At 42.6% G+C, this 22055-nt stretch overlaps 1 protein-coding gene across 3 annotated transcripts in view; it reads right to left on the bottom strand.

Annotated features, from left to right (window-relative positions):
* Positions 1-4156: 4156 nt before the first annotated feature.
* Positions 4157-22055, bottom strand: part of AAGAB (alpha and gamma adaptin binding protein) — a gene marked incomplete at its 5' end in the record, with an annotated part of 48390 nt that continues 30491 nt past the window's right edge. Inside the window, 5 exons of one of the 3 annotated variants that reach the window (XR_014313364.1) lie at positions 4157-5943; positions 6612-6661; positions 7129-10087; positions 10192-11380; positions 12263-12345. Coding sequence is in view for 2 of the 3 variants with exons in the window: in XM_082737013.1 (XP_082593139.1) it covers positions 5866-5943; positions 6612-6661; positions 7129-7233; positions 11284-11380; positions 12263-12345 (413 nt within the window). Of the gene's footprint in view, positions 5944-6611; positions 6662-6713; positions 6883-7128; positions 10088-10191; positions 11381-12262; positions 12346-22055 lie in introns of those variants that run through there. The other 2 variants (XM_082737013.1, XM_082737014.1) reach the window with 2 other exon arrangements.

Below are 22055 nucleotides of genomic sequence, written 5' to 3'. Positions count from 1 at the left end.
ATTCCCTCCAGGAAGCCTTCCGTGATTATACTGCCAGTCAGCCCCACTGTGTGGTAACCGTGTTTGCTTTCCCCTCGAGGCTGAGTTTCAAGAGAGCAGCGTTTGCATCTTCTCATAGCCCCGCCTTCTTTGGGCCACCAACTTTTGGCGAATTAATGACTCAGTTAGTGGCCACATCTCACAGGTTCTACCTTAGCAATACCTTTTGCATCTGCTTCCACTGTGCTACCCTGCAAGTCCTTACTCACGCATGAAGGTAGGCCACTCCAATTCATTCCTGATTCCTACTGATCCCAGCTACTATACTGTCCTGCTAACATGTGCCCTCTAGTCCGGGGGCCACCATGCTGTTTCTCTACCCACAGCAAAAACCACAAATCCCAGTGCGGGGTCTGTTCTCAGCCTCAGAATCCTTCTCAACACAGCTCTCCAGGCAGGTAGTGCTAATCAGTTAGTTTTGGCTATTACTGCTGCCAGATTTCCCAGCAATGTAATTGTGGTTAGAGGTCTATTCCGCTTCAGACCCCTTGGCCTCCGTGATTACCATCCGAGTAGGCACTGGCACCACATAGTAGCATTTCAAGGTTTTCTCCACATTTCATTCCATCCCTATTTACCACCATATCTCTAACTGGACTATGAGGGTTTTCCAATTTTTTTTTTTTAAGATTTATTTATTTGACAGAGATCACAAGAAGGCAGAGAGAGAGGGAAGCAGGCTCCCTGCCGAGCAGAAAGCCCGACACGGGACCCTGGGATCATGACCTGAGCTGAAGGCAGAGGCTTTAACCCACTGAGCCACCCAGGTGCCCCCAATTTTTTTTTTTAAGATTTTATTTACTTATTTGACAGAGATCAAAAGCAGGCAGAGAGAGGGGGAAGCAGGCTCCACACTGAGCAGAGAGCCTGATGTTGGGCTCAATCCCAGGACCCCGGGATCATGACCTGAGCAGAAGGCAGAAGCCTAACCCACTAAGCCACCCAGGTGCCCTCCAATTGCTTTCTCTCCAAACCTCTGTCCATGCTGCAACTTCCTTTGAGACCTTGCTGCCTCCACTCACCCATCTGCCCCAATTCATACCCGAGCCCCTGGCTCATTTTAAGCATCACTTCCTCAATGTCAGTGGGTCTTGAAGTGTAGACCCTGGACAACAGCATCAGTAAGCACCCCAGCTGGTCAAAACATACTTCCCCAGGCTCCACTTGGGACCTGGTGAGCCAGAAACTCTGGGCTGGGGCCCTACAGGTGGCTCCAATATGGGCCCAGGTTTGAGAGGATTGCTCTGAGGTGCACTTTCCAGTCTCCCCTTCCCATGGCAACTGAGGCTGGTCACCGCACCTCACCTGCTCCCCCAGCATGTTACCTTTGTGGCCTCGTCTTGCTTGCCCCGTTCTGTCACCTGGGTTGGATGAGGAGCTTCCAGAGAGAACCCACATCCTTCCCCAAGTCTGTGGTCTCTGCCACACCTGGCCCAGCCTGGCACCAGGAAGGTTCACAGGCAGTGCTGGACCCTGAAACCAGGCTCATCTCTCACCTGGGTAAAGGAACGCCTTATGGTTGCTTTTTCTCAACTCCAACCTTGAAGCCTTCTAACTTCCCCACTGACGACATTCTGAGAATTTTCCAGAATGGCAGGATTGGTGCAGACTCTGTCCTTGGGCTTCAGATGAAGAGGCTGGCCTCCCAAACTGTGCTGTTTCCTACCCCAGACCTCACTTAGCCCCCATTTTGTAGCATGGAAGCCACCTGGTTGGTAAGAGAAAAGGGAGAGGCAATGATTGGTCACCTCCCACAGGTGAGAACCACGGAGGCTGGTTAAGAACTGCTTTACGTGACCTGTTTATGCCTCCCAGATTTGTGCTCGTGGGGAGAGAGGCTTTAGACCTATAAACAGATATGACAGCTTGCTAGAGGGAAAATTTTTTTTCTTCCCAAAGCTGTGTTCTAAAGTTGCAGTAATAACCATGAGGTCCAGGTTCTGAATCAGTACTTTTCCAAAAGGAAATCAGGTAGAACCATGGATCATTCATGGCTGGAATGGAGCTACGTGGTGTTCCAACAAAAGGCCCATGTGGTTGCTACCACCTCTCTTCCTAATTTTCCACTCTGCATATCAGAGAAACACCTCAGCATCGAGGAAACTGCTTTCTAGTCTAGACTCTAGCTTTAGTGCTACAAACACACACACTAAACTCTGCATAAAGATATCCGCACAAAGAGCAAGACTCAAGGTGTTAATAACAAGCTAGATAGCGCCAAGAATGTGAAACCAAGAATTTCTAAAATCTTTTCTGCAACAGCTTCTATGCCAGAGACGCAAGGATGGAGCTCTACACTAAACCCTAAGTGGAATCTAAGTCAAACCGTGAACTTCACCCTGCACGTTCAGCCTGCTTTTAGGACACACAAATTCAAGGGAAGTTCATCGTCAGGGTGTCCTCCTCCACGAAGGTGGTACACACTTGACTAGATTTTTCATCTCCTCTACCTGTAGTCCTCGAGTAAGATTTGGTATTTAATGACAGAATGCTGTACCTAAATTGTGTGACTGCTTTAAATCTGGGGTTGGGGGGTGCAGTGAAGGACTCTAGCTCATTACACAATTCTCTGAAGCTCTGTCTCCATCAATCAGAATGTTCAATGAATCAGAGCCTCTGACCACACTAGACACATGTTCGCTAAATTTAACTCTGCGTCCACAAGCACTCAGAATAGTTCATGGAGCTCTCAGCTTACCCTCAGACAGTAATTCTTCTAAGGCTGCTTTTCTGTGGCAGGCCAGCGCAGGGCAAGAGGCACTCCACGTGCTCTCTCGATGGCCATTGTTACAAGACTGGCCCGAGGTTAAGGGAATCCAGCAAGCCACAGTGACGGTGTTGATCCCCTTCTCTCCATAGTGGGGAACAGGAAGGGAGCAACAGATCACATTTCATGAGTTACAAGTAGTCTGCAGTGATGGCCTGACATGCTCGATGGTCCTTGAACCACATCCCATATTACTCAGCCGTCCAAGTCTAGCGTTGCTGAATCTCTTGCTTCTCTGAATTAGATGTGGCCAAGTTCTATAAATAGAGAGAAAGCAAACTGGTTCTGTCAATCTTCTCACACTCTGGCAGGATAACATATTTTAAAATTATAAAAATATCTATGTCTTCATCACTCTAAAATTATTACATAACACGTGATTTTCTCAGGGGAAAAAAAAAAGCTTATTTTTGTCTCTCCTTACCTTCCAATACTCGTGGACCTTCAAACTTTTGTCATCAGTTTTTTCAAACTAGCATATCCAAATCGATGCCAAAATTCAGGGCCTACTACATGCCCAACTCTGTTACACAAATAGAGAAATGTTGGGGGGAGAAACCCGAGTATCACTTAAAATCCCAGACTGTCCATAGTAACTTGTATTGGCATGTACATAGATCACATTAGATAGACTGCAACTTCTTCTCTTTTTTTTTTTTTTGGAGTGGGAGAGGGGTGGGGAGGGGCAGAGGGAAAGAGAAAATCTTAAGCAGACCCCTTGCCCAGTGCAGAGCCCAACTCAGGGCTTGATCTCACAACCCTGAGATCATGACCTGAGCCGAAATCAAGAGTCAAACACTTAAGTGACTGAGCCACGCAGGTGGCCAGGTAGAACACAACTTTTATTACACTATTAGCTCATGATCACTCTTCTTACCATGGGCCTTTAGGAGACAAGCACTGGACACTTTATCCCCAATGTCCTCTGGAAGGGGCCAACAGCCCCAAAAAGCTGAGGTCTTCAAGTTTTTATTGTTTTTGAGAGAGAGTGTATGTGTGTGTGTGCGTGTGCACGCATGTAAGCTTGCACACACACATGCATGCTTGCATGAGCAGAGGATGAGCAGAGGGAGAAGCAGACTCCCCGCCAAGCATGGAGCCAGATGCAGGGCTCAATCTCAGAACCCTGAGATCACGATCTGAGCTGAAGGCAGAGGCTTAACCCCATGAGCCATCCAGACGCCCCGAACGCTGAGGTCTTAAAAAGGTCAGCTGATACACATGTATGTGGGAGACTCCAAAATCATGAGTTTGATCAACTCTCCAGTTATTCACTACCTACGCCCAGTGTGAAGGAAGCCTTCCCCAACACAGGCTGTGCTAAAACAACAATCATAACACACATTAGCAGACTTTATAAATAAATCACATTTTAATCACCTGGCTTTGTTTAATCCAGAAAATCACATTCACAGCTTTTTCTAGTCTGTGTTCCCTAACCATGTGACCTGATATATTTTCTGAAACACTTCATGTTTTAAGAATATTCTGCCTTTCATTTCACAACCCCAGAGCCAACTTCCCTTGCATTCTTAACAGCTAATACAGCCACCTCAAAGATGATGGAATGGTGATCAACTATTGTCTCAAAGACCTTCAGAATAGTTAAAAGAGGAGGGGAAAAAAAAGAAAAAGGAAAGGGGGGAGAAAGGGTCACCAAGCAAGATAACTGCCAATGTTGCCTGCAATGATGGCTCTTCCTGAATGCTCCAATCACTGAAACCTTCCCCTCCTTGGTCAAGGCTGCCCTGGCCCAGGACCTGGAGCATTCCACTCCTCCCACCATTCCTTCTGCAGAGATTAGTGGGGCACAGAGGGGTCTGAAGCTTGTTTGTGCTGGTGACCTAAGGATTTCACAGTCCACGCTAAGCCAGGAGTGGCTGTCAGCCCGTTCGCCAGCACCAACCAGGCAGCTGGGGCACCATGCACCAGGCTAGAACCGTGGCAATGGCTACCACAGTGAATGTCAATGGCATACATTCCCAAGTGTCTACAAACACAGAAATAGGGATTTTTATTTGCTATATTTCCCACCCTTCTTTAGGTAACATTCCCTGTGGGGATCAGCTCCCCCGAAGCTGAGCCCCCACTCCGAGCCCTGCACGTCACACTGGCCCTCAGAGCTTCACCACCTAACCTCTCACATCCTTTCCCTCCTTCTCCGGCTCACCCACCCTGCAGTGTGACCGTGCTGGCAGTGATCTGTTGGGTTCTCAGAGACAAAGAGGGGAAAGTTGCCTTGTTTTGAGGGTATAAAGTGTGACGGCACAGCTCTGATATCTCATGAGCTCTCAGGAAGACGAGTTTCCTCCTGGTAGGACTAATGCAAAAGCCTCCAGATAAGGTCACAGACTGCTTCAGTGGCCCAGAACAGGGAATTCCTGAAGTTTCTTTCTCTTAAACACAACCCCCGTGCCCCCATAAGAGCAACCTGGTAGATGGGTTTGTTTATCCCTACCAGAGGAGGACACCTTGGCCTCCTCTAACATTGTCTAAAAATTCACCCTTGTTTCTCAGTAGTTTCTGGTGTGAGCTGAGACACTCTTTCACAGGAAACGGCCAGAGACTTTTGTTCGCGCGAGACTGAGCTAAGAGCCACTGACTCTGGGCCCACCTACCGCGTGGCACAAATCAAGTCTACTGCTTCCTTCCCTACCATCAAAAGCACCAAAGCTCAGGGTGGGCAAGCTCCCTGCAGGCAGAAAATCCAGAAGCTTGAGGAAAGGCGGCACCAGCTCCTGATCCACAGTGACAGAGTGTGACTGCAGAGGACACTCTGCGAAAGGTGGGCCGGGAATGGCATGGTGGCCTCCTCCTGCAGCTGGGGCAAACCACCCAGGCCTCTGTACTAGGAAAACTGTCACTCCTTGCTGGCATTACCTTCCTCGCTCCCTTCCACTGTACTGAGGGAGAAAAGCCCCACTACCCCTACTAAAAACTAAAAGTAAGACAGCCCTAAAACTGAGTCAGGAGGCCAACAGGATGCTGGGAAGTCTGGCCAAACAGAACTGGGTGCAGCAGGGAAGAGTCTGAGGCAGTCAAACCCTAGCGCGGGCAATTTAGTGTTCTTCATCAGAGGAAAGGCCTTCGATTTCGTCTCTGTCTCCCCCAATTGCCATCCAGAAGGCTTTGGCCACCTGTGGAGAGAAGCATGCAGCACATTTTAGGCAAGAGCTACCCTGCAGCTTGGTTCATGAGTCAGTCAATACGCTGAACTGATCAAGGCCTAACGCTCTATACCCTGCCCTCCAGCCCTCCAGCCCTAGGTAGCCAAACCCTTGGAGACCCTGACCCGGGACTTCCACTTCTAGAAATTTACACTAAGGACAAAATCAGAGTGACATACAAAGGTGATGGTGTGTTAAGATTATGCACAGCTTCTCTACTTATAGAAACAAAAAACCGCACATGACCTAAATGTCCAAAAGGGAAATGGATAAATAAATGAGGGCACATTCATACAATGAAATACCGTAAACCACATACATTTCCTGCCAAGAACATGTGTTGCGTTGGTAATAACAAAACAGAACAAAACAAAACGACTAAGGGTTTTCCAGCCCAACAGTTAGGAAGGCAAACATCCTGAGTCTCAATGAAAGTTCCATGTCACTCAACATGTGAAAAATCTTGGTTTGACTACAGCAAATATATTACTACTGTGTAAACATTCAATGAGTTTCAAGCTACCATCCAACTGAAAGTTCACACTGAGACATCTAGAAGTCAATGAGTGGGATACCTAATTCTAACAGCACCAGACGTTCTCATAGATACTCAATAAATATGTGACTGGTCGTCTCACCTTTTCTGCATGCAACTTTCTTTGCTCGTGAGGAAGCGTCGCAGCCTTGTCTAGGGGGAAAACAGATCTTAAGAAATTCGCTTAATAGCACAGGAGAGTCTGGAGTGTACGGATGTTCTAACGCTAGAAGATGAGAGATGGGTTTCAAAGACAAATGCTTATGGCGCAGTCATTACAGCTGTTAGGGAGTTTAAGTCTTCCCGATTTTCCACATGGGGATGATGTGAGTAAACTGGCAGGGATCTTACTGATTCCAGGTTAATGAGACACACTGAAAGAAACCAAGAGAGGCAAGAAAAGAAGGGAGAGTAAGAGGAAAGAGAGTGAAGAAAGAGGAAAACTTTTCCTGGGGGAATTTCTACCAACAGAGGATGGCACAGTCCCCCAGGCACCAGGTGTCTCCAGACAGCTGACACCAGAGCATGGAATCCAATCAGTGGTTACAAAACAAAATCCTATCATATAAAATAGAGGAGCACCAGGATAGGAACATGTTAGACATGATGGAGCCAATTACCTTTCATTTCCTTTAACTTTGAAAACAGTCTTTCAAAATTCTCCAAATCTCCTCCACCAGTAGTAAGACTGGCTAATTCTTGAATATCCAGATCTAACATGGGATCTGAAAAAAGGATTTGTCACGTTATTTGCCCGAAATGACTTCTGCGTGTGCTAAATACACAGTCATACAGCAATCGATCTTAGCTTTGATGGGAGTCATCACTGAATGAGTACTCCATGTGTCCCCGCTTTCCTGTGTGTGGTGCTCCCCCTGCTTGGCTGCTAGTGCGCCCCCACAAATGAAAAGTAAGCTTATTTTATCCTTACATTATACTGAGGCAAAGAACTTGGTTTCATCTTAGAGATAAGAAATGTAGAGCTGTGAGTTGAAGTGACTTGCTCAAGGTCACAGCTGGTGTGAACGCAGCAGATTCACACTTAGGTGTTTCCAACTCTAAAGGCCACCCTCTCTACTGAGGGGTATCGATCAACAACAGATGTCTGGAATTTATACCATATTTTCCTGTACGACAAATATTTTCCCATTACGGACAGCCACTATATAAGGTGGTTAGGGGAGTAATCGATGCCTGTGATTTACACATGAAGAAACTGGCTTTAAAAATGAACTCATCTAAAATTACAGCTACTCGGCAGGAAAGCCAATGCCTACCTATTTCCTTACTACAAATCCTTCACTATTTCTATCACAGCCTGTTATCTCTTTACACAATTTATTTTTAATCAGCATTCTTACTCACTCTCCACTCTATGCCAAACACCTCTAAAAAGTCTTTCCTAGCCAGCCCAGTTCACAGGTCTCCTTCCCTAGAATTCATCCCATACTTTTTAGAGAGGGAGAGAGTGCGTGTGAGCTGGGGGACAGGGAATGGGGGAGAGGGAGATAGAATCCTCAAGCAGACTCCTTGCAGAGTGTAGAGCTCAACTAGGGTGGAGGGCTCAATCCCACAACCCCAAGATCATGACCTGAGCCAAAGTCAAGAGTTGGAGGCTTCATCAATTGAGCCACCCAGGGGCCCCATGATTCCATTTCATTTCTGTGACAGATTCATGAGGAAAAATTTTATTTTATAGAAAGGGAAACTAGGGCCTATAGAGAGGCTAAATAACTCACTCAAGGTCATCTCACCATTAGTGGCAGAGCTATGATTTGAAGCCATTTGTCCAGGACTCCAAGTCCACAACCGTGAGCATTATACTGCAAGGCCCATCTCTACAGTTTTAAGGTACAAGCTGCTTGAAGACAAGGACAGCTTCTAATTCTCCACATCAACTACAATGCCATACAGATAATCTAGTGTTAAGAATGCACTTTAGCTCATAAATTTCCTTTGGTTCAGGGGAAGTTTCATGGAGGCAGCAGATGCACAGGGCTGGAGGTTAAGAATCTGTGATTTATCTATGCATACATGGTAGCTGGACGTGCACAAAATCACTCCATGCTTAAATATGGGTTTGGCAGAGGAGTTTAGATGGAGCACCGAGGAATGGCAATCTTGAGAGGCCGGATGAAGGAGGGTCATCTAACAGAGAAAAGAATAACCAGAGAAGTCAGAAGTGTCGGGTGAGCAAGAGAAAATGTTTCAAAAAAGGACTGATCCGTAATTTTGAAAGCTGCCAAGAGGTCAAGACAAGGACTGGGAAATACCTATTACCTTTAGTGGTCTGGAGGTCGCTGGTGAACTGTTTTAGTAGCAAAATGGGACAAAAACTAGGTGGGAGTGAGCTAAAGAGTAATGGGAGGTGAGGGATGGAAAGTTCTCCCTCCAATAAAGAAGAGGAGGAAGATGTGGGATTGACAAGTGTTTTACCCCTGTTGGCTTGGTTTTTACCTTCTTTTAAAATTTTGAAACAATTTTAGTATTACAAAAAAGTTGCAAAAACAGTAGGGTTCCACCTTCATCTCCTAGCCGAAGTATGACACAAGTTGATAAGTTAATAATGGTACAGTGCTATTAACCAAACTACAGACTTCATTCCACCTTCGTCACTTTTCTCCCTAGCATCCTGTTTCAGAAGCTTACAGAGAACTCAGCTACGATATCTCTGTAGTCTTCTTCAATGTGTGACCACTCCTTATAGTCTTTCCTCGTCTGTCATGGCTTTGACACTTCTGAAGAGAACTCGTCAGTGATTTTGTAGACAGTCCCTCAGTATGGGTTTGTTGGATGTTTTCCTAGGAGACTGAGGTCACACACCTTGGCATGGAGACCACAGGCGTGATGAGTCCTTCTGGTGCCCCTAGCAGGGGGCACAGGATTTCAGCACGCCTTACTGCTGGTGAGCTTCAACACCACTGAAAGGCTACCTGCCAGGTTTCTCCAGGGCAAAGTTACTATCTTCCATTTTGTATTAAGTAAGTATCTCGGGAGAGCTACTTTAGAAAATGTAGATGTCACGTTTCTTCGCAAACTTTCATCTACTAACTCTCACATCCATTGGTGGATCCTGATCGTGGCTGATAAGGATTTTTCTTTCCCTCATTCCTTGCATGTGTATTAATTAGAATTCTTCTGCAAGAAGAGCCGCCCTTTCTTGCCCAGTTATTTCTTATATTAGTTTGGATTTACAGATATTTATTTTGCTCTATGGGTTGCAGCCCAATACTAAATTCGATCTCGCTGGTCACACTGCTCCAGCATGGGCCACTGGAAGCTCTCTCCAAGGTTGGCCTGGTGCCCTTTCAACACGCTCCCAACCCCTTCTGTCAGTAGTTCCTTACTTTCTGGCCCCAGGAGATGGCTCTAGGTTCAGCATCCTGCATTCTTCCTGCCCCGGACCTAGAATCAATCACTTCTCCAAGGGCCCCTGGATCCTTTTATTGGAAAAAGGTATTTTAAAAGCAAGATCTGAATGCTAAGGGTGTCAACAGCTATTGGGAGTGTGAGTGCTTCCAGGCCCTCTCAGTGGAAATAGGTAGGAAACACACACACACACACACACACACACACACACTAACATGCACATGCATATCTCTGTTTATTGCTCTGTTGCTCTAACTGTTAAGTATGTCATCATGCTAATACCTTGAGTTCCAGCCTAGAACCAAGGGTTCAACCCAGCTTTTTCCTTTCCTTAGATGTGGCTTCTTTCTCAGACAGTGAGAAACCTTGCTCTCATTCTCTAGATTTTCTGATTTTTTTCAACCCTGATATATACAAAATATACATAATTTCAGCATTTCTAAACCATACCCCTATGACATTCAAATGTATTAAACAGAGTTCGTTATTTCTGTTCCACTGTTTCTGTTTGGGGCCTCCTGGTATCCGGTCAGAATGCTATTTCCCCAAGTTATTTAGGTTAGTGTGGTTACTGGTTTGTTTTCATGGCAGAGACTTTAGTGGGTCTAAAGCCAGTAGGAGGGACCCAAGTGAGAAGACAAGGTTAAACATACTAAAGAGAAAAGAGATTATACGTAATTTTTCCTTCTTAATATGCGTCTATTACCAAACACTTAAGTTTTCTACATGGACACTCTTCTAATCAGAAATAGAGTTTTGCAAATCCTGCATGTTGGGCCCTCTGTGGCATAAAAAGAAAGCAGAGATGTTAGTAGTTTCCCAAAAAAAGGACATTTACAGTTACCGTCAACTACATTTCTTGGCTTTGGGACGTCAGAATGGATTCTAGTCTCAGTTCTGGGACCTTTCTGTTAGATGCCCTTGGACAAGTTCTTAAACTGCTCTGGGCCTCAGCTCCATCTCCATAAAATAACTTCTCTGCCAAACTTCATTACCAAACATGAGAAAGTAGATCTAAAAGAACTTTCAAAGGATGTGAAAGGGCTTATAAAGTTGTATTATTCTTGTTACCATCAATTCTGCCAACTGTTAAATACTATGAAAAAAAAAATGGAATATGGAGATATAAAGCTGTTTCACCACCTGGTTCTGTCTGTCTCCGTTAAGATGATCTGAATCAAGATCCTGCTACAAGAATCAGAGAAAATGGTACCCACGGACTGCTTCTGTGGTTATTCTCCCTCCTTTTCTGATAGCTGTCCACAAGGCTCACATTCACTTGGGGTACACTATCAATTTTCTTCCCTTGTTCATGTTTCAAGTTAATTTCCCCCCAGATGATTTATGCCCCATACCTCTTCCAAGTTCCACAGAGCAGTCTCCTGGCAGCCAAAGGAGGAACTTACCCACGACGCTATCAGCCTGAGTGTCTGTTGTGTTAGATGCACCGCCCCGATGATCCAAGAGAGATTCAGTCCTCGCTGCTGCTGGCAAATGGGGCTGCTGTTGAGGAAAATACACACAAGCACTAATTTAATAGTAGGCTATTTCAGAACTAAAGCCAGAGAGACTTTAAGAGACACTTCCCCTCCCTGGTTGGCTTTAGAGAAGCAGTAACAGAAGCTAGAGACAATGAGAGATGGAAGAAGCAGCAATGTCACATTAAAAAAATAAATAAGAGGCTAAAAATTCACTAACTCAGGAATATTTTCCCTTCAGGAAAAACCAGAAAGTATTATGATTTTGCTATTGGCTACTAAAACACGCCTTTTGTTTGCTTTAAGAGCCATGTTTTATTCAAAATGTGAAAATGGACATAAGCATATCACAAAGTGCTCAAGACTGATGAAAAAGATGCCTGGGGAGACAATATGGCAGTCTGCTGTGCAGTTTGCTCTTGATTCCAGCATGCTGACCAAGGTACACTCGAACCCAAATCCTTGAGGCCACAGGGTCAAAGTCAGACGATGAAGCCCACTGAAGGCAGGGACCCTGCCTCAGATTGGTACAGGGCTTCGGACATAGGATTACTGACAAAGAACCATCAATTCTATTTTATAAAGATCGGGAGGCAACTTTATGTCTCAAGGAAATCCTAGCACGTTTTCTTAAAGCCTCTAGCAAAACCAAAACCAAAACCCCATGGAACAGCCCAAACTGTAAACATCTTGAGAGGGCTTATTGCTTTAATGCTGAACCAGCCTTCTCTCAACAGGTACCAGGCGCAAGAGGACTGTTTTAGGTTCTCTTTTTACCCTTGGTCTACTATTGTCTGCTGCCTCTTAAATGGAAAGGAAAAAATGACAATGGTATAGAGACTTGAGACAATGAGAAAAAACAATGAGAAAAAACCAAACTCTGAAAGGATCCAGGAAGAATCTTTACCTCTGAGGCACACATATCTGCTGACCCAATGCTATGGTTTGCTCCAGCCAATGAGCTAAGAAGACTAAAGCCTTGGTTCCTATCTGAAAAGAAAACAATACAATCACTGAAATTTGTTATTTACATTTTAAAATGTTAAAATGACCGTGATGAAGAAACAAACAGTGGCTACTGCCTCATTATAAAAGTTTTAACTACAGAAACTGTTACTGTTGGATGACATCAGGAATGTATAGGTCTTACTCATGCTTGCATTTTCTTTATAATTATTATATGAAAATACAAATTTTTGTGAATAAAAACTTCTTAAAAAAATAGTCACCAACAATTACCATACTCTTTCAAATCTGAATAACTTAAAACTCACAGATAGGGATCTGGGTCTAATATAATGGCAGGGCCATTACAACAAACAAGACCACTTGCTGGTTCTTTTGCAAAGGTTAAGAGCACCCATGTTTTTTTTTTTTTTTTAACTTTATTTATTTGAGAAAGAGAGCAAGAACATGAGCCAAAGGGGAGGGGAAGACAGAGGGAAAAGGAGAAGCAGACTCTCAACTGAGCAAGCAGTTGCGAGCCCCAACATGGGGGCTTGATCACAGGACACTGGGATCATGACCTGAGCCGAAGGCAGATGCTTAACCAGCTGAGCCACCCAGGCGCCCCAAACAGCACTTATGTTTCAACAATCACTATGAACCAATATTCTGGTGTTTTAAACAATATTTTAAATGTCCAGAAACATTTTTAAAAAATCAACACAAAGGCATTATTATCAGGGGAAAAGGAACATGCAGCCAGAATCTCTGGGGCAGATGCCAAGGAACTGAACTTTCATTTTATTTTTTGTTTTCAAGTTGATTTTTTATTTTTAATAATCTCTACACTCACAAACCTGAGATCGAGTGTCAACCCCAAGATCAAGAGAGGCATGCTCGTCAAACAAAAAGAAATAAAAGGCATCCAAATCAGCAAAGAAGTCAAACTTTCACTCTTCAAGATGACATGATACTCTACGTAGATAACCTGAAAGACTCCACAAAAAAACTGCTAGAACTGGTACAGGAATTCAGCAAAGTCACAGGATACAAAATCAATGCACAGAAGTCAGCTGCATTTCTATCCACTAACAAAGATGCAGAGGAAAGAGAAATCAAGGAATTGATCCCATTTATAATTGTACCAAAACCCAAAAGATACCTAGGAATAAACCTAACCAAAGAGGTAAAGGAAATATACTCAGAAAACTACAGAACGCTTATGAAAGAAATTGAGGAAGACAAAGGAATGGAAAAATACTCCATTCTCATGGGTTGGAAGAACTAATATTGTTAAAATTTCTACGCTACCTAGAGCAGTCTACACATTCAATGCAATCCCTATCAAAGTACTGTCAGCATTTTTCACAGAGCTGGAACAAACAATCCTAAAATTTGTATGAAACCAGAAAAGACCCAAATAGCCAAAGTAACACTAAAAAAGAAAACCAAAGCTGGAGATATCACAATTCCAGACTTCAAGCTGTATTACAGAACTGTGATCATCAAGACAGTATGGAACTGCCACAAAAAGAGACACAGGTCAATGGAACAGAACAGAGAACCCAGAAATGGACCCTCAACTCTACGATCAATTAATCTTCAACAAAGCAGGAAACAATGTCCAATGGAAAAAAGTCTCTTCAACAAATGGTGGTGGAAAAATTGGACAGCCAAATACAGAAGAATGAAACTGGACCATTTCCTTATACCACACACAAAAATAGACTCAAAGTGGATGAAAGACCTAAATGTGAGTCAAGAATCCAACAAAATCTCTGAGAACACAGGCAGCAGCCTCTTCCAGTCAGCCACAGCAACTTCTTGTTAGACACATCTCCAAAGGCAAGGGAAACAAAAGCAAAAATTAGCAACTATTAGGACTTCATCAGGATAAAAAGCTTTTGCACAGCAAAGGAAACAGTCAACAAAAGTAAAAGACAATGGACAGAATGGGAGAAGATATTTGCAAATGTCTTATCAGATAAAGGGCTAGAATTCAAAATCTATTAAGAACTTAAACCTGGGGCACCTGGGTGGCTCAGTGGGTTAAAGCCTCTGCCTTCAGCTCAGGTCATGATCCCAGGGTCCTGGGATCGAGCCCCACATCAGGCTCTCTACTCTGTGGAGAGCCTGCTTCCTCCTCTCTCTCTCTTTGCCTGCCTCTCTGCCTACTTGTGATCTGTCAAATAAATAAATTTAAAAATCTTTAAAAAAAAAAAAAAAAGAACTTAAACTCAATTCCCAATCAAGAAATGGGCAGACAACAGGAACAAACATTTCTCCAAAGACATGCAAATGGCCAACAGAAACATGAAAAAAGTGCTCAACTCTGCACCAGGGAAATACAAATCAAAACCACCATAAGATACCAGCTCACACTGGTCAGAATGGCTGAAATTAACAAGTTAGGAAACAACAGATGTTGGTGAGGATGTGGAGAAAGTGTTGATGGGTATAGTCACCCGGGAAAACGGTATGAAGGTTCCTCAAAAAGGTAAAAAATAGAGCTACCCTACAACTCAGCAATTGCACTACTAGGTATTTATCCAAATGTATCTGCACTACTAGGTATATATCCCAAACACAGTGATTTGAAGGGGCACGTGCACCTCAATATTTATAGCAGCAACCTCCACAGTCACCAAAATATGGAGAGCCCAGATGTCCATCAACAGATGAATGGATATCTCTCTCTCTCTCTCTCACACACACACACACACACATACACACATACACACACACACACACACACGAAATACTACTTAGCCATCAAAAAGAATGAAATCTGCCATTTGCAACAACGTGGATAAAACGGGAGGATATCATGCTAAGTGAAATAAGTCAGTTAGAGAACGACAAATGCCATATGATTAAACTCAAGTGGAATTTAGGAAACAAAACAGATGAACATAGAGGAAGGGAAAGAAAATAGGATGAAAACAGAGAGGGAGGCAAACCACAAGAGACTCAACTACAGGAAACTGAGGATTCTGGGGTGGGGCATGGAGGGATGGGGTAACTGGATGATGGATCTTAAGGAGGGCATGTGATGGAATGAGCACCAGGTGATGTACGCAACTGATGAATCACTGAACTCTACCTCTGAAACCAGTAATAGATTATATGTTAACTGAATTGAATTTAAATAAAAAAATTTTTAAAAAACCACTTCTAACTTCATTAAAGATGTTATTAGTTGTGAGGCATGCTCTTCTGACTGAGCCAGCCAGGTGCCCTGGAAGTTGAACTTTTAGCAAGTATTCCCAAAGAATCTTAGGATCAGGGAGGTTTGGGGGAAAAAAAAATCACTGCCTTAGAGGAGAATGTGAAACTCACTCTCCAAGAGTCTAACGGTATATGAGTCAAAGAACGTCTCTCAAAAAAGACAACTTCCCTCCCCTTGTCTTTCCTCTCTCCCTCTCTTCCCTGAACCCATTCTCAGCTCTTTAAACCACCTATAATTTCCGGTGTCCTCTCCCCTCTCAGGTAAAAACTCTTGTCACACAGTCACATAGAGGTAGTGAAAAAAGAGAAACACTTGCGGTCTCCGTTCTCCTTCAAGATTTGTCTTGCTGCGCAGAGGCTGGCAGCTTTCTCCAGCCTGACCTTTTAGCACATGGGCAGCTGTGCATGCAAACCCCGGCTTTTCTCACACCACACTCCAACAGTAGCAGCAGGGTCAATGGTGCCCCGGTACCCCTGGAGCCCCTTTCACCTCCTCATACAACTTGCTCACTCTGCCAGGAATGTTCCAGACCAAATGCTTGGGTGCACCCATCCAAGAACCAAGCCCTAAGGTGTCATCAAGGTAGGTAGCGGAGGCTCAGAGGCCAAGAGAAGTAGGTCCACATGGTGTCTCATACTCATGGCTGGCTGTACAGAGGCTCAGAATATTTATTTAAACATCAGCATAATTCTTTCTTTTTGGCCAGTGTGCTAATTTTAAAGCTGTTATACCCAGTTCAATACTCCAACAGGGATTTTCCACATCATGAAAGCTCTTATACTCAAGGCTCTCTGTATGAAGGGCATTATCTGAGTCACAGAGTCCTGCTGTAAGAGAGCCCTCACTTCTATTACTGGAAAAGCGTTGGGATTGGGGTAATTTTCAAATCCAATTCATAAATCTCTCCATATTCCAATTCTGCACCTTATGTTTTTCCTCCGTCAGGCATTACCTAAACTTGGCAGGCCAAGTTGCAGTCTGGGAAGAATAATGTAATATTGTGTCAGTTTAGAAAATTAGATCAAAATGGTCTATTTAAAATCCCTTCTTTTTTATAGTGGCTGCTTCCAAGGAGAGATCTGGGATGGATAGGAGTTAGGAGAGCTAGACTCAGCATGGCAGGCCACAAACCTTTGTGTGCCTATGGACTTTGCTTCCATGTTCATGTGTTTACCTACTCAAAGGGACCTTTTTTAATGTAATGATTATATACTATGTGTATTTAATCAATACACTTCTAATAATGAGTAAGATGATGAAAAAGTCTGACTAGTGGGAAGAGAACTGAGTTACAGGTCAGAAAACCTGGATTTCACTCCTGGTTCTGCCTACCAGTGTGACTAGGTGGGCAAATTCATCAATCTTTCTGCGTCTCAATTTTCTGCTCTATAAAATAAGAGGGTATTCATGGTTGTTCCGGTCCCTTCTGCTCTAGAAGTCTGTGATTTAATGAAAAGACACTCTTTCACCCCGCTAACAGTAACTTTGAATCAGCTGGACTTTTAAAAAGTTTATTTACTAAATAAAAAAAACCAAGAATCTTAAATTTCCTAGTCCTTTTAAAGTTCACTGATGACTACAAGTTTATAATCAGGTTTCAAGCTAATCATAGTAAGCTGGAAGCACTTTTGCTCAGAATTTTCTTATAAACAATGGAGAAACATAGTCAAACTGACAGTCTACTATGTTCTACTGCTTATATTTTAAAGAGGTTAGAAACATGTCAATTTTCATGATTAGAAAAACAATTCATTTTTCCACCCAAAGCAGATTGCTTGCACATTCATGTGGCTCCAAAAAACGTGGGTGATATTTTATACATCTATGGTTTTAAAGAAACTTTCAAATCTTGCCTAGTTTAAAACATATTTAGCAAAATTCTGCCTATGAGCACCCACTGTAAAACTATTCTCATAGGAAAGGACAACATAAAGCTTTTCTTGTTTCCCAGACTCTTCTCCCCAGGACCCAGGGCATGGAAATTTCATCCTTATTAAGAAGAATTTATTCCTTTAGCAGGTAGCTTTTGAAATTGGCTTTAGCATCTCTGGTTTTATTGATGCCACAAAATACTAGACTAGGAAGGAATAAATTAATCTACCTACTGAACTGATTCTTCTGGATGTTCAGAGCTCCAGAACAGGGAAGTTAAGTGGTATAAAATAAGTTATTCTGAAAGGCACAGCTAAGTGTATTAAACTCTGGTCTTAAAAACATCTGATTCAGGGGGCGCCTGGGTGGCTCAGTGAGTTAAGCCGCTGCCTTTGGCTCAGGTCATGATCCCAGGGTCCTGGGATTGAGCCCCGCATCGGGCTCTCTGCTCAGTAGGGAGCCTGCTTCCTCCCCTCTCTCTGCCTGCCTCTCTGCCTGCTTGTCATCTCTCTCTGTCAAATAAATAAAAATTTAAAAAATCTTAAAAAAAAAAAATCATCTGATTCAGTTTCAGACTACTAAACTGGCACCTGCAGAATACTAGACTTTAAAAAGTATGGTATCATGAAAAAAAAAAAAAAATCTACTGGTGCCAGTAGATTTTAGTTATAGCACTAGAGTTATAGCACTAGAATAAAGATGTGAAGTCCCTTGAGGAGGAACTCCTGTTTATATATTTATTTTTAAATAAGAAATTTCCAGAAATTTTCATATATATAACACTGTTTGGATATCTTCTTATAAATTTAAAAGCACAGTATTATTATACAAAACATAAAATGTACTTCACACAGCAATTGTGTGAACATTGCATGAGATGCTTGGAGAACTGAAAACCTGGGCCAAAAGGGAAATTTTAACATAGTGCTAAATATACGAAAGATGCTACAAAATCTGCTGACAGCTTGAAATGACTCAGACAGAGGCTGCAAGCATTAGCTGAATAGAGAAGTGTTTACTTCAAATGTATACATACAGCTACAGTAGTAAGAACCTCCAGGGCCACACCCGCACCATGTCTTAGATAACCCATTAAATATTTTTTGTCTTCATATTCAGTTTTTATTTCTTTAAAGCAGCAATTATTTGGCATCATCTTAAGAAGTTCAAGTGTTCCCCATATTTTAAGTTTTCTTTACACCCCTTTTCTCTCCCCACAAAATATTTCTTCTACGATGTGATACACATGACCAAACTTCTACCACAACGAGGACAGTTCAACTTACACAGAGAAGCTGTGCCTATTTTTTGAATGGTATTTTTAAATCACACCATACAATTTGCATAAAAACTTATTTTAAGCGCATACTGCATCAGAAATGATTTCACTAGTATTTGGGAAACAAGCCTACACATTTTTAACATATTCCGCTTCTGCTTGTCATACTGAAAGGAACGTTTCTGAAATCAAAAAGAATTATTCTCTTTTAAGAAATCAGTGCTTCAAAAGACAAAACTTTGATGTATTGTAGCTGGAGGTAACCCTGGTTTTGAGTCCACAAAAGTGAATCTGTGCTCCGCCTATGACACCGGCTCAAAGTTAAGAATGGTTTCTGACCATGCTTGAAGACAGAACGAGCATGTCCACAAAGTCACCAGACTATGCTTTTCCCCTTTTTCCTGATTGTAAAAAAAATGTTCATTGTGGATATTTTGGAAAATAGAGAAAAGTGTAAAGAAGAAAACAAAATCATGAAACATGCCAATTGATCCTTTGACATATGTCCTCCTGATCTTTTTTTCTTTGCATGCATATACACAAATATTTTTTGATTTTTTAAGTTTGTATATAAATTCTTAATAAACTGAACTGAACAGCAGAATGAGTTCTGTCTTTAGCAAAGTTCTAAAGGAAAGCATTATACTAATTTCATTAATGGCTCCATTGTAGTCCTATCTCCAGAGTAAGAAGCACACTCTTAAAAAATCCTCAAAGGAATGTTTAGAATCAAGTCTTTTTGATTTTGACCTTTTTTTTTTCATTCAGAACTAAGTGTGAGGAATAATAAGAGTAAGGAAACAAGATGTTACCATAAAGAAAAAGATGACTTTTCTTATGTGGTTCGTAAACAGCTCTAAAACGAATTCCAAAGGAAAACCACCAAAAATGTTTTGCAAGGTGGCTGCACAAGGAAGTCCTGCCTCCAGGGGGAAAACACCCAAACAGATCTCCCACTTTGTATTTGCTTATGGACAATTTGGGGGGTGATATTTTAAAAAAACAAAGTCTAATCACTGGACTCCTTTATTCCCTTCCATCTTCTCTAATTGTTCACAATTCCTTCTTCCCCTTGTTCTCTTTACAATACAATCTCTTCTATCAAATCATGCCTTCAACACACCCACCCACCCACCCACACACACACGAATAGAAATCTATTTATTTTATTTTTTACCACAACACTGATAGACAAGTATAGGAGATTGTTCAAATCATTTCTTCAGAAGTTCCACAATGTTAGGCATGGAATAAACAAGAGGAGCAACTCAGTCTGACCCAAGGAGTGCAGTTCCACAGAATGTGATGTTGGTAGACTTCTACCCTAACCAGAGACGAGGAAACTGGAATCCAGAGCTGTGACACCATTTTCTCAAGATGACCAAGGCAGAGACAAACCCCACTAAAACCCTCTTCATTAACCATTCTTCCTCTTAGTTTGATGTTGTTTTATTTTCTGTAACATTAAATTTAATGACTAAATATTTAATCATTTTTGCCCTCTCTTAAAAAAAAATTATACTAAAGGCATTAGCCATCTACTTTATCAGGAGAGTAGACTAGGTATCAGGCAGCCACATAAACCTTGTGTTTTGGTACTTATTTCTCGCCACTGCTCTATACATCAGTCCCAATTCGTCCTTAAACTGGAATCTGGGACTTCTACTTTGGTATCTTGTTACAAGTAAATTCAGGAGGACCTGCATTAATAGATGAATAATTTTTTACATTTATAAAGGGAACATCGAAAACCATTAAATGAAAAAATCGGTGTTTCCATGATCAAATTCCACTTAATGATTACCCACCTGCATCACTAGAGATTAAACTATAATAGATACACTGAAAATAAATTCTCAGGGCTTTTGAAATCCAATCTCTACAATTATTGTTTACCCCTGGGGGATCAAAGTCACAACTGTAGTATTTGTGCAGTGTAATCCCTCCTTCACTGATTAATAATAGCAGAAGATCATAAAATCTCCCTTCCTCGCCCTTCACTCAATGGTGGTATTTGGTATAAAAAGGCCACTGAACACCCAAGAGCCACAAGTACAGTCTACTCCCCCGCCCCAGGGCCCTCACCAATGCTCAGATGACAAAGCCAGGGATGGGGACCTCAGGGTAACACTACGAGGTAACACTAACTGAAACTTGAAACAAGGATACTGTGTATAATGCTACCTTCTTATGTGAAACAATAAGTGACAACTTCATCTGAAAAACAAACAACTCATCAGTCTTTTACTACCTAGCTTCTTTTCCCTGCCCTTAAAACCAAGTCTTATTTAACAAGTGCCTCCCAAGTTCCAGGCACAGCACTGAGTATGATACCCAGCCCTTCCAGTGATAACAAAGTACAGTGCAATGAGGCCTTTAATGTACCAGACAAATGGAAAGAGAAGGCACTCTCATTGGAGACCAGAAAAAGGTTAGGAGGGGGTCGACATTTTTTTTTTTGAAGATTTTATTTACTTATTTTACTTGAGAGAAAGAGACAGGAAGAGCGGGGGGCGGGGGGAGAGAATTTCAAGCAGACTCCATGCTGAACATGGAACTCAACATGGGGCTTGATCTCACAACCCTGAAATCATGGCCAGAGCTGAAACCAAGTCAGATGCTTAATGGACTGAACCACCAGGTGAGGAGAGGTCAACTTTTAAAATCTGTCACATCTGGCGTAAAGTACTGACCCTCAGGTTCTCTGTTCCTGATGATCATAAAGGGATATTATCAAATTAGAAACAAAGATGACCCATATGGTAGACCCCTACAGCCATGAGCCCCCTCTGACAGGGGCTGAGGGTAACTCGAGTAGGCAGCTGAGATTTTATCCACATCCCCTTTCTTGGGCCACAGCCAGGCTTTCAGGTCGAGGAAATGTGAGGCAAGACATTACAGGAAAGGTTACACAGTGAGCAAGTTGATAGAGAAATCTAAAAAAAACACGGCCCAATTATAAAGGCAGTCCTAACCACTTCATTTCCTGGACCACTGGAAGTTACACCTTTAATGCAAATATTGGAAACCCTAACCTCCCTAGAAGTTTGACCTTTACAATGAATACAGTGGTATCTGGGGATTTCCTCTAAGGAAGAGTTTATAATATATCCTTCACCTCACTGTTTCTCAAACATTTTCATCATGGCCCCTAAGGGAAAAATTTCTGTTTCCTTCTCTACTCATAACCAACTCTTCTGATGTGTGGGTTTTTCCAAACCACACAACTCTCCAGTTCTCACAGGATGCCAACTGGATGGATGTCCTACAATTTATAATTCTGACACTAACTGCCTAGAGTTAGCACAGACCCCTCAAGTTAAGGGCTCAATGCCACAAGGCTGCCCTCCTTCCCCGCCAACTTTAGACACCAAC

Source organism: Mustela nivalis (genome assembly GCF_964662115.1).
Source record: "Mustela nivalis genome assembly, chromosome: 6".
Taxonomy (NCBI): Eukaryota; Metazoa; Chordata; class Mammalia; order Carnivora; family Mustelidae; genus Mustela; species Mustela nivalis.
This window is presented reverse-complemented; position numbering and strand designations above follow the sequence as displayed.